General features: G+C 43.9%; 1 protein-coding gene across 7 annotated transcripts in view; it reads right to left on the minus strand.

Moving 5' to 3' along the window:
* Window positions 1–18970, minus strand: part of RCOR2 (REST corepressor 2) — a 248168-nt gene that overhangs the window by 31561 nt on the left and 197637 nt on the right. For all 7 annotated transcript variants that reach the window (XM_078660543.1, XM_078660539.1, XM_078660542.1 and 4 more), the window contains exons 10-11: window positions 14411–14488; window positions 2302–2359 (exon numbers count right to left, since the gene is read on the minus strand). In XM_078660543.1, the coding sequence (XP_078516669.1) occupies window positions 2302–2359; window positions 14411–14488 (136 nt within the window). The remainder of the gene's footprint in view (window positions 1–2301; window positions 2360–14410; window positions 14489–18970) is intronic.

Raw genomic sequence — 18970 nt, forward strand, 5'->3', positions numbered from 1 at the left:
CTCTTGACTGCTGCTTTCAGCGTTTTACTCTCCTCGTCGGGTAGCAGGGCATCTCCTGAGAGTTTGCACGCTTACTTGCAGATTGGATGGCTAGGGAGTCCGGGTCAACCGGTCTCCTGATGAATACAGAGTCAGGCAGTGAGGCCTTATGCGTTTGCTCTAAACTTGGGGTTACCACTCAGGCTTTGACAAGGTACTTAAAGGACTCTGTAGCTGGTTTTAGCATGCCCTTTAACATGGGTAACAATTAGATCTTAAACTCCGTCTTAATGAGGGTCCTGATTAAGAAGTAATTCTCCTCCTGAACCACATGGATGTCCACTTTATGGTGTTGGGCCGCCTCTTGTACTACCTCCTGGTATGATGTGTCTGTAGGACAGTGTTTTGGAGCTTAAAGACTTTTTTGGATTGACATGCTGTGCATTATTCTGCCATCTAGTGGTCGGGTCCGGAAAGGTCCCTATTTGCAACAATCTAGTGGGGAATACGTTGGATAGCACACAAAGAGCACACTTTACCAGGAAAAGGGGATTAAACTAGCTTTCAAAGCAAGTCCCTCAAACCATATTTAATGAATGCCTTTGTTTTAATGTAATTTTATGTATGGAGCATTCTTTTTAAAGCATAAATAATGCATGTGGGTGTGTATTGAGATAACTTTAACTTACATTTTTTGATGTGTATGTCCATAACTAGATCATAAATGAACATCTTCAAAAACACTACTGCATGGGCATGCGTGGTAATACAGAGGCTCAGGTGAGACATACTTGAAAAAAAGTCTGAAACCACAACTTGAACCCAGTCTCCCCAATGAAGGCAATTCAGCTAAGTTATCTGTGCACATCAAGTGAATTCAGGAAAAAAAAGAAGAAAAAAAAAAGAATTCAAGAGAATTTTCCACCGCCTCAAAGATTTGGTTAAACCAAAAGAGTGAGCAAATAATTTAATACCTTAAATCAATAACCGTACAGATCGCCAATAAAGGTAAAGGAAAAAAAAAATCTGGATATGGTGACCACGCACTTGGCCATTGAGGGAGCACGTCTGATCTCATTGTTGGATGGCATTGCCCAAAGGCGGGGGAGGGGAAGAGAACATTTCCACACCAAACCACTAGATGGCAGAATAATACTAACTATGCGAATCCAGAAAAAAAGGTTCATGCAGTAAAACACTATTTCACATGCAGTTTTTATGCCAGACCCTAACGCAGCACTCAAAATAAGGATATTAGGTTTTTTTTCTGCATATTAATATTGCATCCGTCGATAGGATCCCCATGGTCTTGGTCCACTCTCTTCTACTAAACAACCAACCTTTCACATTTTAAGGCCTTCAAGCTACAGGGACCCACAGTGGTTAGAAGGCCACTACCAGCCAAAGTAGGGCCTCTGTCTCAGCAATTTGCAGGCTTTTCTCTATGAAGCTACAGGCACCGACAAACCATAGTTGGTCTTCTCTAAAAAGCATGAGATTCTTTACAGTAAAAACGGGCTTCCCTGGAGAAAGCCATGCAGGACTCTATTCTCAGGAGTGCATCAAACTCGGAGAAATATGATTGCGCAGCTGTTCAACTGTTTCTCAGTCAATGCATGTAGTGTGCCACTGGGGAAACGGCCTTTAAAACGAAGCCGTTTCCACATAATCTTTAACCACGCATGCAGTACAACGCATGCGTGGTTACCACTAATGCCTTTACCACGCATGCCTTTACTACGATGTTTGTAGTAAAGGCATATGTGGTAAAGGTAAAAAAAATAAAGGGGGGGCTTGGGGGGGTCTCCCCCCCAAATAAAACAACTCACCATAAATCACGTCGGCATCATAGTCGTTTAAGAGAAATCGGAAAAAAATGCCGTTTTCTCTTAACGACGTATGACGTCACCACGCTAATAGTCGAGGAAATGTTTATGCGTGGTAAACGAATTCCGTTGTAACGCATGCGTGGTAAAGGCATGCGTTGCAACGGAATTCGTTGTATCATCATATATTCGTGCCACTGGCTTCTGCTAAAATCTTCAGAACTGTCAGCCTACATTTCTGTTTGCCAGTGTTCAAACCTAGGGCCCGATTTAGAGTTTGGTGGACAGGATACTCTATTAGAAACGCGACCGTCATCATGTCCGCAGTACTACAAGTGCATTATATCCTATGGCACTTGTAATAAGATCAATGGGATAACCGCCATGTTTGTGATGAAGTATCCGGTCCACCAAATTATAAATCAGTATAGTGCTCTTATATCTACCAGTGATATATACTCTTTACCCCAACAATAGTTCGAGAACAAAAGCTCACCTTGCACGGCCAACAGCTGCTCCTCTGTGGTCCACCGGGAAATTACCTTGGCATTGTTCTGGAAGAGAAACAAAGCATGAATTGAACCACCTGCTATATAAGATACTTCACAACTGTTGCAAAGGGAAAACTGGGGCTCACCCATCAAGCTAAGAGCAACAAAGTTGATCAAATTGAGATGTGGCAGCAGTTTGCCTACCACAAAGGCAGTCAGATGCTCCTATGCACAATCATTACAGCCTAGTTAACCAGAGAAGTGGTCTATGTTGGGTCTGTTTTTAATTATTTTACTGTGGTGACCCGGGTCAACTGTCCTTCACGTATGCGCACCAACCTGTTACCTAAACTCTAGGTAAAATGGTGGTGCATACAAATTGTTTAAGTTAATTTTCTTGAAACTGTCAAGTGGGTCTCCCTGGTTAAGAAGAAAGCACTAATTAATGGAGGGCCCAGAGCTTATCTAAACCAGATGGAACCTTCTTTTGTGCAAACTAACTTGCAGCTCTAAAATTGTACGTATATTTACAGATTAAAGAATATAAAATCTTTTTTTTTTAAACATATTTTATTGGTTTTATTAGCCCACAAACCAGCGTATAAACCATTTTGCATTTAACCATCAGACATGTCTTCATAGTTATTCCCAACTAACCCCTCAGATCCCTCCCCCCCCTTTTAACAATTGGTGTGGGCATGGTTCAGGCATACATTTCCATTATTCAAAAGAAGGTTAACGGACAATTGCACAGCTCAATTTTCATCACCGTATGGACATGCTCGTACTCCACTCACTAGTCTTCATCCTCCATTTGTGATTCCCGTAAGGCTTGTACCAGCGCTTCCCATGCCCGTGCCATCTCTAAGCTCTTGTCGTTGGCTGCTCGAGCTGCCTGCCTCAGTCTGACAATACTTTCACTGCTGGCCCACTTATATAATTCGGTTTTCCACTGCCCACACGACGGGCCTTCTCTCGATTTCCAATGCCAAGTTATCGCTCTTTGAGCCAGTATTAGTCCTAGATCAATGAATTTGCTGGTAATTTTTGTTTTAGCTGTGTGAGGAAACCAATGTAACAGACATGTCACCATATCGTACTCCACCTGCCTTTCAGTAATATCATTCAGGAGCGTCCCTACCTCATACCAATAATTTCCCAACTTCGGACAGTCCCACAGCATATGCTCCAGTTCCACAGCTGGTGCTGTGCATCTAGGGCACGCTGCATCCCGGGCCTGGAAATATTTCTGGATCCTCCCCGGGGTCAAATATGCTCTGTGCAATATGAAAAAATGCACCTGCTGGAATCTTGCATTTCTGCTCCCGTTCCATGCTCTCCTAAGAATGTGGCCCCATACCGTGTCCGGTATTGGTCGCCCTATATTCGTTTCCCACTTCAGTTTCAAAGCCTCTAATGGCTTCAGGCTCTCAAGCAGCATTCGGGAGTATAGGCAAGTTACTGCTTTAAATGTCCCTGCAGCCATTACAACATATTGGCATGCCATGGTAGTCAATGGCTCCGCCTGTCCTGCCCTCCAGTGTTTCCGTATTGCCGCTGTTACAGCCGCCTGCAGCAAAAACTCCCCTCTGAAAGACCATACCGCTCTTGTAACGCCCTGAATGGCAACAACTCGCCCTCAGCATATAAATCCCCTACCAACTGAAGTCCTAACTCTTCCCAGTCCAGGAGTGAGGTCCAGTCCCCTCCGTGTGGCAATGCAGTCAGCATTCCCAAAGGGATCTCTGGTGCATAGGTTGACTTCTATTCCAGCATTATCTCAAGGTCTTCTCTTCCAATGTCAAATCCCGTAAGTTAAGTTTTTGCTGCATAACTATGTACGAGAGGAAATGCCTCTGTAGCCCCCTGCCTCGTGCCAGGTCAGGACCCCGAAATTCCACCGCAACATTCTGTGTAAGGACCTGTAGCTGCACCGCTAAATAGTAAAGCTCAAAGTCAGGGACTGCCATTCCTCCTTCAGCCTTAGGTCTCAGCAACGTGGTCAGCGCTACTCTCCGTCTACCATGACCCCATATAAATTTGGTGATTAATGATCTAAATTCCTTAAAAATACGTTTGGGGATCCATATCGGCAACGTACGGAAATAATAGAGCAACCTAGGTAACGCCACCATTTTAAGCAGAGCTACTCTCCCAACCACTGAGAGGGGGAGCGTAGACCAGAAAGCCATGTTCCCCTTCAGGGCTCTCACGCAGCGTCCTACATTCCCTTCTAGTATGTCCTCAGCTGCATGATATATTCGGGCCCCTAGGTAGGTGAAACAAGTCGGTTCCCATAGTATGTCCCTAGCCAGCGTTGGTTGAGGCATATTCGCTCGTATCGGGAAGAGGCACGTTTTATTCCAATTAACCGTAAGGCCCAAGAGTTCTCCATATCTCGAGAGCAGGGCCACTGCTCCCTGTAATGCCTCATCCGTATTTTCCAGAAACATTAGCAGGTCATCCGCATACAGCGATATATATTGCGGAAGCCCACGGCACCAAGGCCCCGATACAGTAGCCCCATCCTAGCCTGGACTGCGAGAGTCTCGATCGCCAAAGCGAACATCAGAGGAGAAAGTGAGCACCCCTGCCTTGTCCCTCTCAGAACTGGGTAGCTGGTGGATATCATGGGCCCTATTCGCACCCTAGCCGTCGCTGACGAATACAGTACTTTCGTCCAGTTCCCGAATGGTGCTCCTAATCCGAACCTCTCTAGCACCTTATGGAGGAGAAAGAATATAAAATCTTAATATAATAATCTACATTTCATTAAGAATCGGTACTCTTATCAACTTCAAGTCATTTGAAGGTTATGTAACTCTTCATCAGGAGGTTGCTTGTTAAGCATTCTAATTTCCCAGACGTGAAACTGGGTTTCTCCTGAAACTCTGCAGCAGTTTCAGCACCCATCTCACAGCAATTGGCACAATTCAAATTCCAATGTAGTTCTGCATCTGAGAAATATTGAATGTTATCAGTTGACTCCCTCGGAAAGAACTGCTCATGCTCAAAATGCACTGAGTGTTATAACAATTGTTAGCAGAAGAGCATTGTGGATTATAACAACCGAGAAATTCTTTCTTCAATATTTGAAAACAAAATCATTTTAGAATTTTTTTTTCCGTACGCACCACAGAATGCTTACAGATCCAGACCCATTGTTAACTCCTGCAGCTGTAACCAACTCATCCAGCCTGGAGCTATATGTTTACTTGCCCATAGGACTAGTTCTGCAGATTAAAGAATTTTCTGGATTCACATGCTGCGCATTATTCCACCATCTAGAATTGTAATTTATTTGTTGTGGCCATCACAACCACCATTTTGTGGCATGCCTGCCCTCTTGCGACATCAGAATTTAGCCACAGACGTTTTCCTGAGTGTGGTCACGATCTCGGATTCTTTTTTCTTTTTCTTCTTTTGGCGACTTGCAATTCCATAGCTCTATGTTGCTTCCTTCTGCTGTTCGCACAGCTTCCATTTCTGGGGAGGTGGGACTTTCGAATGTGAATCCAGAAAATTCTTCAAGTTCCAAAACTACTCCTACAGATAAACTAAAAGTGAGGAAATAAGGTGTATTCTATGCAGGCCACTGGAATTATGCGGGGATAAAGGGTCAAATTATGCAGCACAGTTGAGTAAATTATGCATCAAGAAATGGAAAATGATGCTGCACATTTTCTAATACTATTTCTTTATTACTTTGAACTTTTTATACTGGTTAACACTGTCTGGGCATTGGGTGCACCTCATTAGTACCAGCTTAATACCCAACTATAGCAATAAGCAACAGAAAGTGGAAAAGTCAACGTTTGCAAAAGGCTTTGCACTGCAAAGCAAAATTGACTGCTGCTTTTTTTGTAACATTTGAACTGTTTGAGCTAGAAACAATTCTTTTTATGTATAATCTCCAGATTATGCAGCAGTTCATGGATTATATGGCTAATGTGACAAATACATAACTGCAAAAATCGCTGCGGCCGCACAATCGCATAATTCCAGTGGCCCTGATTATATGGTGTGGTTGTGCGACCTCACCCTGTAATACACTCGCCCACTGCTTTAGAACCCTTGGGTTTTATTTGTATAACCTTCAACTCATCACTGTGTAGCTGTGGCTCGGAGCAGCAAGGCTTACACAAAGGAACCAGTGTAAAGCATTTAAACAGCACCAAAATAAATTGAAGAATAAATCGACAAGACACTAAAGAAATTCCTTACCAATTCATAAAAATAGACTGTATTTTTAGACACCACAATGAAAAAGATCCACACATGGGTTTCAGAAATATAGAGTTTACAAGATACAGTAAATCAAAGCATATCACTCAACCACAAACAAGCATCAGCAAATTCAAACGAATCTGACAAACTTTTTCACAAAGAAGTTTGGACTAGTTTTGATGCTGTCACTTTAGGAAATCAACTTCAGTAGGGAGCCAGACAGGGGGACAAGCAAAGGTCCTCAGAAACAGTTACCTCGGCAGGCGAAGCAGTCTTTAGTCAGTTCCAGGCACTTTTATCCTTTGCAGGGCTTTCCTATGGAAGTGGTCCCAATGCAAGAAAAGAACAATGCTTAAGATGTGCCAGTATGCCGTGGATGCGATGCAGTCGACAGGGGTCTTGCTGTGACTACTTTTCAGTCCAAGGAGAGGTTAGGTGATCCTGGTCAGAGTCTACGTCCCTCAAAGTCCTCTTGGTGCTGATAGAAGTTCAATTGCCACTTAACTACCAGTCGCCCAATACAACATCAGGGAAAGAGTCTTGGCTTAGGGGCCCTGGAGACGAATTTTCCTTGAGCCAGACATGGCAGGTACAGTCCCTCTCCTGTGCTAGCCACCAGGTGCAGTCCACAATAGTGCAACTTCTCTTTGCTGGTTCCACGGCGAAGCAGGGCAGTCCTTCCGCATTCCTTCTTCCAGTCCAGTCGAGATCTGAATTCTGGGTGCCAGGGGTGCCCTACGTATGCTCAAAAAATGCCCTCAGGGCAAGACGTGAATGTTGGCCAATGGCCCACCGGATGACCACTTCCTGCAAAGTGTGGCATCTGGGCATCCCAGGATGCACCATTTTGCCAACTTCCAGTATGGTAGAACCCCTCTCCCGGCATGTGGATCTCTCTTGACCAATCCATAGTGTGGCTACCAAGGGGGATATATGCCCCGGAAAAACCGGTTTGGCAACTTGTTTCCCCTCTCCTGTCCCTAGTGCCAGCCCATCTGTCTGAACTATGGAACAGCCCCTCTCCCAAGAGTTATCCATTTTCCCTTTAATGGCGGATTCTCCTTTGAAGCTCACTTTTTGGGCCAACATCTGTGTGTTTTTTATGCAGGTAGTAGGGGACACCTCCTTCCAGAGCAGGCCTCTTTTATATCCTTTCCTGGAAGTCATTGGTATGCCTCCCCAAGAGGGCAGAAATCGGTCCTGGAGAGAGGACCCCTTGTGCAACCGGTATGGGCACAGGGAACTAAAGGCAACAAAGAGGCAAGTTTGCTAAAGATGCACACCAACTTTTTACACTAACTTCGACCTGAGAATAAAGTCTGGTTTATTGAATTGAGTTGTTTGAAACTTGAATGGCCCACTTTGGTCACACCAGTCCTGCGTTATCACAGCTGAGGGGTCAGCATGCAACTCTGTACTCGCCAATTTGGCAACCAAAACCTTTACACAGTAAAGATGAGTTACACATTTTTACTATCAGAACATGTAAAATTATAGGTTATGCCCTTGAGATATTTTGCACCCTGCAATAGGACTCGTAAGGCCTGCCATAGGGGTGACTTACACATACCATGGGGAAGTCTGGCTTTGCCATTACTCCAAATGGCAAAGTCAGGCTAGTAGCCTTATTTTACTCGTGTCTCACCCAGGGTGGCACAGCCCTGGGGGGACCCTCTAACTTACGTGCCCTGGGTACCATTTACTAGGAACTTACGGGTAAGTTAGCTTAGCCAATTGGGCATAAAACAATTTGACATACCTGTTTAAGGACAGGGGCACAGGCGCTGAGCTCTGGTTAGCAGCTCTACGTGCACTCAGAGTTGAAAACCCAGCAGCATTAAATTCAAAAACCTGGTGGTCGCCATACAAAAAAGTGACTTTCCTTATAGTAACCATTTCGGTTTGCAGCATAAACCTTTCATGGAGTTGCATGCTTTGCATTGATTTTGTAGCAGTATTTGTCTCCTTCAGGAGACATGGTTGAAATAAAATTCTGGTTGCGAAAACGTGTTTCTGCAATTTATGTCCCAAATGAACTTTTTTTATTGAGTTAAATGTCTACACAGTAATACTATTTGAGCGTTTGTATGGTCGACTGCTTAACTGCCATACAGATGCCGTTGATTGGAGACATTGGCCAGGAAGCTAGGGTTGCGGTCTGTCGTGGAGTGTGCACATAGTTTCTCCTCTAGTTTCACTACTGCCTTCTTGGAGCATGTCCGAATTGTCTGTACTATCCATCATGCAATGGTCCTCTTGGGCACTGGCATCCCTTTGCCTGCGGATACAAATGAAATAAAGAACTGTCTTCTCTTTCTTACAGGCTTTGTTTCCAGGAGGTGATCATGATCATCATCTTGGTGTTTAGCGTGTGCAAGGCTCTTTCAGCATGTGTCCTTGGCGGTTAGACGAATGCTGTTAGCTGAGTGGAAAATGTTACTCACCCTGCAGCATTTAGTGCTGTAGATTCACATGCTCTGCATACTCCTGCCACTTAGTGTTGGGCTCGGACGTTTGTAACTTGTTTTTCTCTGAAGAAGTCTTGTAAGTCATGATATATGGGGACTCCTCATTATGCTGGCATTGCACATGAGCACCAACTAGTTTTTAGATTGTTTATTGCCCAGAGGGGGAGTGTGGTATGGAGTAGTAGACGTAACTGGTGCCCATGTGGATTTCTAGAGAATTAGGTAGAGACGTGAAAGAAAGATGTTCAGCCAGAGCCAGGCGTGTCTGGGGAATATAGTGGGTGCATGCTATGAACAGATGCTTACAAGGTAAGTAACATTTTCCATTTATAGCATGTGTCGCTGCAAATACATATGCTCTGCAAAGGCTGTAAAGCAATCCCTCCATTCAAGCAGTGGCTAGCATGTGGACAGAGCAGATGTCTGAAAAAAGTTCATAGGGACATTCTAGCTAACTAAAGCTTGCTATCTAGCAAGAACATCCACACAGTAGTGTTAGCTAAACCTGTGTGGGGTTGGCCAAGTAGCTGCCTTAGAGATATCAGCTAGTGGAATGTTTCCAAAAAAGCCTTTGATGCAGCCTTTCATGCGATGCGCATCCTGGGAGGAGAATTCACTTGACTTCAAGTTGGCAGGTCTGAAAGCACTCTACTATCCATCTAGCAATTCCTGCTTATGAAATAGCGGACCTTCTGAGGGTTAATATTGCATAAAAGCTACAAATGGATGGTCTGCCTTATGAAATGGGTTGGTTGCTATCAATGTAGTACAAGAGACCCCTCTTGACGTCTGAATTATGGAGGGCTCTCTCTGCTACTGACTGTGGTTGTGGAAAGAAAAGCGAAAATTCTATTCTCTGGTTGAGATGAGAGGGATAAGTCACCTTTGGGGTGGTCGATAGTACTACTTTGTCGTTGCATAAAGATAGAGGGTTCTTGTATTGTGAATGCCTGTAGTTCACTAATACGTTAAAGTGAGATTACAGCCACTAAATTTGTAACCATCCAGGAGAGGAACTGAAGAGTCAGGAATGCTTTGGCTTAAGAGAAGGAACCATGAAATCTATGAGGAAATTCCATACGAAATGCAAAAAGAACAGGTGATGGACGGAATGCGGAACAATGCCAAACACTCACCCTCAGTCAGAGATCTGGGTCTAAATCCATTTTTTTTGCTCACCACACCATTCCAGTTTGGGTACAGCCATATACAAGTCATTCATGACCATTCTCCCCATGTGAATAGTCCAGCCCGAACTGCCAGGCCAGGTGCTCCCTGGACTGAAAACATGCACCCTAGCACAAGTTTTGGGGTATCACTTCTTATCTGCCAGGATAGCTTGAGTTCCGTGGCATGGCAAGCATGGGGTACACGTCCGGGCATACCCGTCCCAAAGTCAAAAGTCAAAAAGTTTTTATTTGTTACGGTACTCTATTGAGGACCACAAATTTGATAAAATATAAAAATACAATTAAATTTTCATACAATTAATACATTTTCAGTGAAATTTTCAAAAACTTAAAAATTCTGTAACAGACATATTCATTAGGTGGATTTTTACATAGTGTTAAGAAATCCTTAGTGTTAGCAATCCTGCAAGACCGGAAGATGGGTTCTATACATGTTAACCTTGCATTTACAATTTTCTCGTTTGGACAAATAAAAAGAAGGTGTACCAAATCCTGTATGCCCCCTTGACAGAGGGTGCATAACACAGCTCTATCCGGACTCCAGGAAGAACTAAAAGTTAATACTGGGAGTATACCTAGACGCAGCATCAAGATCGCTCGCCTTGCACCATGTGCCAAAGTGTATCCTAAGTACAGCTGTTTTTGTTTGTATTCCTGAGAGTCTGCATAGGTCCTGTACACAGATAGTTTTTTACAATGATTATGGTCAAGCTCATAGCTCAGTTTGGGCGAGAAGTTTTTTAAAAAGAGTTTTAATTGTGCCGGCGTCCATGTTGACAAAATTTCCAGACTAATTTTCGCAAGCTGGAATGCCTCTTTCATGTTTATAGAAAAGGTGAGGTGGGCAGAATCCTTTTTGAATGTCTCAGCTTTTAACAAGTTTCTCAAAGTTCCTTCTTTTGAATGCAGTAAATTGTAAGCCCACCTGATAATGCTTGTTATCGATGTGGCATATGCACTCGTGATGGAACATTCTATTCTCAATGCCTGTACCGGTGTAGATGTGGAAACTTTCATTAATTTTTTTAATATTTTGCCTTCTTGTTGGTCCATATATACCCATTGTTTTGTAAGGATATATTCCGAGGCATATGACATAAGTGGTGGAATCTTCGCTTTATAGACTTGTAATAGTGCAAAGAAGTGTCTGTTCCCAGCGGCTGAGTATAGACGTGACAGAGCCCCAGCATGCAAGTCCGCTTTCTTTTTAAGATGTTCTATTTGTTTGGTATTATTCATATTATGTGAAAAAATTCTGCCAAGGTATGTATACTCCTTTACCTGCTCTAGTTTCTCCCCTCCTAGCTTCCATTCGTACCTTACACATTTCTTCTTTTTTGAAAATACAACCACTTTGGTTTTATTTGTGTTTGGGATAAGATAGTTTTTCCTCGAGTAATTATGTAAGATATCTAGGAGATTCTGGAGTCCAAACGGAGTGAGGTCAAAGAGGACAATATCATCCGCATACAACAGTGTATGAATGCACTCGGTGGCAATCTTTGGAGGAGTGCATAATCCTAGTTGAAGTTCGGATGGTAAATCACTTATATACAAGGAGAATAAAATTGGAGCCAAAAGACACCCTTGCTTCAGGCCATTAAATGTCGATATTTTCTTCGTCAGGCCCTTATCACGCCCCATTTGAACCCGACACCAGGTATTACTGTGTAAGTTCACTATGAGTTGTAGTAGTGATTCTGAAATGCCCATCCTTCTTAATTTTGACCACAGTGTCGGTCTATCGACTCGGTCAAAAGCCGTCGAATAGTCAATGAACGCTGCATAAATAGGTTGTTTTTTCCCCAATGTGTATTTATCTAAAATTGTCTGGAAGATCGCTATATTGTCTGTAGCATACCCGTCCCACTTGGGGTGACAAATGCAAAAAGAACATGGTTTTCGTATCTGCATCCTTTGTAAATGTTTGTAACATTTAATCGACCTGTGGCCTGTACACATGTTCCCTATCAAAGGGGAGATTAAGTAGGTGCTGTTGCACCTTAGGTTTAAACCAGAGAGAAGGAGGAATGAAATGTCGCCAAATGAGGATTCTTATATTGGCCAACCCTGGGCTGTGGTAGCCGCTGCGCTGACAGAATTGTGCCAATGGCACAGAGTCTGTTGGCCCTCCATAGCATAGAGATCTTGGTAGCAAGTCAGCAATACTATATTGTTTTTTTCCTTTAAAATCGTCACTGAATAGAAGACTGGGGACAGTGGAGAAAGCGTTGAAGGATGACTCGGTCAAAAGGATGAAGGAAAAAGAGACTGCCAACATATTTATGTACTTTACTGCCCCCCTTGGGCTCCACAGACCCCAGACATTGAGACTTCCCATGTTTGGCCATCATTCCACTGTGGTACATCTGTGGTGTTGGTCACTGTAGGAGTTGGCAATCTAAAGACTCTCCCTAAAGTAATGTGCCTTGAGCACTGCCACTTCTCTCACTGAACCCTCACTAGGACAACCCCTAGATCCTACTAACTCTCTGTAGCATGTGACTATTTGTTCTGCAACCATTCCAGGATCAAGCGTAGGTAAAGTTTGTTATTGGGAATGGGTGTTGCAACAGCCAGTCATCTAGATAGCAGTAAATGTGTATTCTCAGCCTCCTGAGGCCACTACAGCGAGGCACTTTGTGAAAACCCTTGGTGCAGAGTTTATGCCAAAAGGTAACACTTTGAACTGATAATGTACCTTGTCCACAACAAATTGGAGGTACTTCTTATGCTTGTGAATCATTGGTATGTGTAAGTAAGCATTTTAGAGGTCTTCTAAGGCCATGTAGTCCCACCCCTCTTTTCTGCTGAAGTAGAACATCCTGTAAAGATGTGAAATGCTGAGCTCTCATCCACTTGTTTAGTTGGCTGAAGCCTAACATTGGCCTTTAACAACTTATTTGGCTTCAGTCTGATTAAATGACCGGTGAAGATGACCCCCTCTTATTTGAGTTTTTTTGTGGGCCCTTTCTATCACCCCTCATTGAAGTAGTGCTTTTACTTCCTGTTACTAATAAAGTAACTCCTTCTCAGAGCAAATCTTTACCCTTGGTGGGATTGTAGGTGGCTTCTTGAGCTGCTCAAAACAATACCAATTCTATAGTGAGTACTCTTGTTTGTGGTGACAGACCATCATTAGTGGAGGAATTCCCCTATCCTGCCTTTATGGCACTCCTCTTGAAAGAGTGTTGATCTGAAGGACACCCATTGCTTTTTCCACCACTAGCCCAAAGGGGGTGTTGCCTGTAAAAAGCATGTTGATGACTGAGGCTGGCACCTTGGAGCTGGAACCCAAAGGCTTGCAGCCAGGCATACTCCAGGGTTGCCTGCTTGCCATGTATAGAGAGCTAACTGAATGATTGATGACTTTTCCATCAAGGATTACTGTTTTTGCTTTCTTGTATTCATCAGGAAGGTACTGCATGAGGCCCCCAACCTCTTTTCACTGCTGGTGACCTTAGTGGTTCAAGAGTGCATATGAATTGGTGAATCCTCCTCGAGATGCACCCCGTAGATGTCCACAGCTCTCTTCATGAATGCGTTGTACACTGCTAGGTCATACAGCAGTGAAGGCCTTGAAAGGTATAGGTCTACACCTTCCTCTGTGGATTTGGCATTAAGGTCTTGCCAGTCTTTCTTCTGTGGCTCCTGGTCAAGGGTTGCAGTGTTAACCTCATCCTCCTAGCCAAAAAACTCCCCATGATGTTCTTCATGCAACTCTGGCATGGTGGGAGGCTAGTTGTCGGGCTGCTTTTCTTCAAGCTATTTGGAAGGTTTGTTGATTTTACCCATGATTCTTTCAGCGCTCCTTCCACCAACATTTAGAACCAACAGAGGAAAAAAAGAATTTGAAGATAGCGACCACACACAACTACTGGGGCGCCCAGATAGGTACAGATATATCACCTAATGGTGATCAATGACAACACCCACAATATTATTATGAATAATAATAAAAATAATACAAAAAGAGAGAAGAAAGGACAATTCCAGACTCAATCACTGGGTGGCAGAATAGTGCACTGCATGTGAATCCAGAAAAGCTTCATGCTGCAAAACTAAAGGATTTTTAGACTACTCCTATAAGAATAGCCACCACTGGTTTAGAAGGCATATGAGCAGCCACTTGTGAGGGAGCATGAGGAAAGAGGAGACATACAGCCAACTATTCACTCTTAAGCACCCACATCACACATCCCTTGAAGCATAAGGCAGGAAATTCCTACCTCAGTAGGTCTGAAGTCGTCAATGCCACCTTCAAGGCACTGCTTCATGCTGCTGTTGATCTGCTTCATGCACTGGACCTGAGTGGTGAAGAGCAGAAATATTGTCAGAAAGGATTAACATGTTACGTGACAATAATGTATGAAGGTAATGGAGTGCCCACGACCATGAAGTACCTCAGTGCTAGCATACCAACTGATACTGTCACCGTGACAACCATGTAGAGAGAACAAATAAAACATTGCAAAAGTTCAAGAACCCGTAAGCAAACCGGTATCTCAAATTCTGAGAAACCACCCTAAAGAGTTGCCATTTGCTGGTAGTAACTATGGGGCACAGTCAGTTTCTCATCACATGTTATCATTCATAGGAGGAATAACTAGAACATACAAAACAGAGGAGAAGGAAAATGCAGGAAGCCGGATTACTGAGTGGCTCAAATTCTCCACCTTTGTGCAAATGTAGCTCCTAGACAGGCAAACACGGCTTCTGTAAACCAGCCTCATATTATAGCAAGGAACTGAGAGGGAAGTCTATTTCAGAAAACACATTAAGGATCAGCAATACTCACAACATCTGAATCAAGAAACCACTCAGTACAAATAAAATGACAGTTTAGTAACATTAAAAATATTTTTTGATTAAAATGAGGAATAAGGCACTGCATGTCACTCTAGAAGAGATCTATGCTACCAAACAACACAATGTTGCTACGGAAAACTCTCTCTCACTCCACTATCACAGCATGAATCCCAGTACCAGGTTGTCTCCTGCCTTTAGTCAGGCTGAAGGGGCTGGATGAGTCAGTTACTCTGTGCAGGCAGGCACAGATCACAGCTTCCAAACGTCACAGTTACTTCCAGGTTGAAGTTCACAGTGAGTGGGAGTTAGCGTGGTAACTCATTTCCAGACAAAATCTTCCTAATGACCAGTGCCAACCCTGGTTGAACTGGTCTGTCTCACAAGTCGGCTTTGGTGCCCTGTTTTGTCCATGGAGGTCCCCAGGAGACCTATTGTCTTTTAGAAACATGTATTTTTTGTCTCCGTGGTCACAGCCCATTCTCACTGTTCTAGCAGTCTCTCCTCCGATTCCACGTTCTATCCTATGGCCGTTTGTGATCTGGCTGGCCTTCAGGAGTGTCAAGACCACCAGCCTATTTCTGTCGCTTGGGCCCACATACAAAAGGCTGGGATCTGTTAGCCGCATGCCACACACATCTACCAACCACTTCATCTTGTTGAGATCTATGCACAGTCCTTGTCCTGCAGTCGGCAAGCGGTCACGTCATGAAGGTTGCAAGTGCTTTAAGCTCTGCACAATCAACTATAGTCAACCTAGCAGAAGTCTGGGGAAGTCTCCCATTTGATTCTCCACCTTAGCTACATCCTTGTTTACTACAGGTTTCTTATTTTGGGCCAAAGCTCTACACAGTAAATGGTCAGTTCCAAGCTTTTCTAAATAACTCTCAATAGTAATTAGCGAGAAGCTCCTAACTTTCCACGACCCAAACGTGTTCTAGAAGGAAGGAGCCTTTGGGAGATACTCTGCTGCTAGACCAGCCTCCACTCATGCATTCTTTTTCCATCTTGCCTCCAAGCCTCGACCATGGTGCCGGTCTGACCTTGTCTCCCATAAACTCACTTAATGAGGCGGCCCGAGTGCAAAGATTAGGCAGGTTTATGCCCCTGCGAAACCAAATACATAGCGCTTACTTTCGACTAAGTACTCGTATGATGAATCTTTCAATCTCCTAACATTTGTAAGACACACGTGCAAAGAGAACCCAAGTACTGAATTTTCAATGTGTAGAGTCAAAATACAAGCACTCCAGTCAACAGAAACAGGCATGGAATCACCCTCAAAAAGTGGTGTGACATCTCACATGAAGTAGTAAAAACAGATGCGGTTCTTACGCACACGAACACCCATATGTGAGAAACTACATCCATGTAGACAGAGGTTTAGGCACAGGAATATGCACCACTCCACCCACAGCACATAAGATGCCAGTTACCTAACTGTAATAACGTATAGTTTCTTACCGGTCGGTGTAGTTTTGCAGCTTGAAGACTTTCTGGATTCACTATGCTGTGCATTATTCCGCCATCTAGTGGTTGGGTCTGCAATTGTCTTTTTTCTTTCTTTTTTTTGTGGCCCTGGTGGGCGTCGACATACCACCATTTGGTGTCCTTCGTGACATTGACGAGCTTCCTCCGGAAGCTCCCACCTTTGGTCGCCATCTTCAGATTCTTTTTTCTTGTCTTGTGTTCCTTTTGTTTTTCCTTTAATCTTTTAAAGTATTTTTCCAGTTTTAATCCCTTTCCTCCTGTCACATCTTTCTGGCGGAGGAGGGTGGGTTTGCTAGTGAATCCAGAAAGTCTTCAAGCTACAAAACTACACCGACAGGTAAGAAACTATACGTTTTACAGCGTGAATCTTTCTGGATTCACTATGCCGTGCATAGACTTTGTAGCGGTTTGTCCTTATTGTGGTTGCTGGGTGGAAGATGAGCTCTGGTTACTGAATATGTGTTGTAAGACCTTCTGTACCACCTGCGCTTCCTTGTTCATTTGGATATCTACACAGTAGTGCTTAGTGAACATGTGCACTGAAGACCATGTTGCAGCTTGGCAAATGTCTTCGATTGGTGTGTTGGCCAAAACGCAATTTTTGCTCCTTTCTTCCTTGTTGAGTGAGCAGGAGCTGCTCCTTGTAACAGTTGTCCTGCTTGTTTGTGGCGGAGTTGTATGGTTTGTGCAATCCACTGTGCAATGGTATTTTTGGTAACTGGTTGTCCCAAAAAACTGCTGGCAAAGGAAACAAAGAACTGCTTTGTCTTTCTACACTCCTTTGTCCTTTCTATATGATGCATTACAGCCCTCCTGGTCAGTGTGTGTAGCGCCCTTTCTGTGTTTGTGGCTGGTTTTTGGAAAAAATAAGGTATTTGGATTGTGTGATTGATGTGAAACCGTGACATCACCTTTGGCATGAAGTGTGGGTCTGTTCTCATTACAATCCTATCATTGTGTATTTGCAGGTAGGGCTCTTGAAGTGTTAGCGCTTGCAATTCACTTACTCTTCGTAGTGACGTGATAGTCACTAAGAAGGCTGTCTTTAGCGTGAGCATGTGCAGTGTAGCTTTGTGAATAGGCTCAAATGGTGCCTTCATCAATTGAGTTAGCACTACGTTGAGGTTCCCTGCTGGTGCTGGCATTCTGGTTGGAGGTGCGATTCTCTTTGCTCCTTCTAGAAATCTTTTTACTACTTGGGAGGTGAAGAAACTTTTCCCTGTTTCTCCTCTTGTGTAAGCCACTTTCGCCGCTAAGTGCACCCGTAGGGATGTGTAGCTTTGTTTACTTTGTAGTAGATGCGTTAAGTATCTTAGTACTGTTGATTCCTTTGTGATTCTCCTTTGCAATTTCTCCCGTAAGGCACCATTCGGAGAATCTTTTCCACTTTGCTACAAAGCACTTTCTTGTAGTAGGTCTTCTTGCATCCCTGAGCACTACCATTGTGCTTGCTGGTAGTTTGAGGTGTACAAATTCTAGGTCTTAAGGAACCATGTAGCTAGGCTGAAGCTCTCTGGCTCTGGGTGTAGCACCCTTCCATTCTACATTGTTTACAGGTCCCTTCTTGGGAATCTGTGTCCAGGTGCTTGCGCTATTTCCTCTATTTGTGAGAACCAGGACTGTCTGGCCCACTGAGGCGCTATTCGTATTAACAACATGTTGCTGATCCTGCATTTGAGGAGTACTCTGTATCAGTGGTATCAGGGGAAAAGTGTATGCAAATGTCTTTGACCAATGTATCCATAGCGCATTCCTTGATGGTCTGGTTGCCTGGATGCGAAGTGTTGGCATTTTGCATTTTGGTGTGTTGCAAATAGGTCTATTTGCGGTGTCCCCCCTTCCGGAATACTCTTTGTATTTCTTGCTGGTTGATCTCCCATTCGTGGGATGCTGATGTCTGTAAGCTGAGTCTGTCTGCTTCCACATTGTCCTTCCCTGGGAGATGTATTGCTAGTAGGTCTACCTTAGTGGAATGGCCCATGTCCATATTTCCTGTGCTAGTCCGGATAGTGCTACTGACTGTGTTCCACCTTGTTTGTTGATGTAGAACATGGTGGTTGTGTTGTTCGTTTGGATCAACACCCTGTTTCCGTACATCTCCTTCTGAAAGGCTTTCAAGACTAGGAACAGTTTTTAGCTCTAGGTAGTTGATGTGCTTTAGCGCATCTTGCTGTGACCATAACCCCCTCACTTTGAGTTTGTTCATGTGCGCACCCCACCCCATCTGGGAGCCGTCTGTTGTGAGGGTCACTATTGGGAGTTGTTTGTGTGAATGGTTTCCCCTCTGATATGTTTTCCTTGATCCACCACGCTATTTCCTGATGCACTGAGTGTGTGACAACCACTAGATCTTCCCAACTCCCTGTTGCCTGTGACCATTGCTGCTGTATCCATTCCTGGAATGGTCTCATGTGGAGTCGAATATTTGGGACCAGGTGTATGCATGACGCCATCATTCCCATTAGTTTGCTCACCGTCCTCACTGTCAGAAC

Source organism: Lissotriton helveticus, chromosome 9 (assembly GCF_964261635.1).
Source record: "Lissotriton helveticus chromosome 9, aLisHel1.1, whole genome shotgun sequence".
NCBI lineage: Eukaryota > Metazoa > Chordata > Amphibia > Caudata > Salamandridae > Lissotriton > Lissotriton helveticus.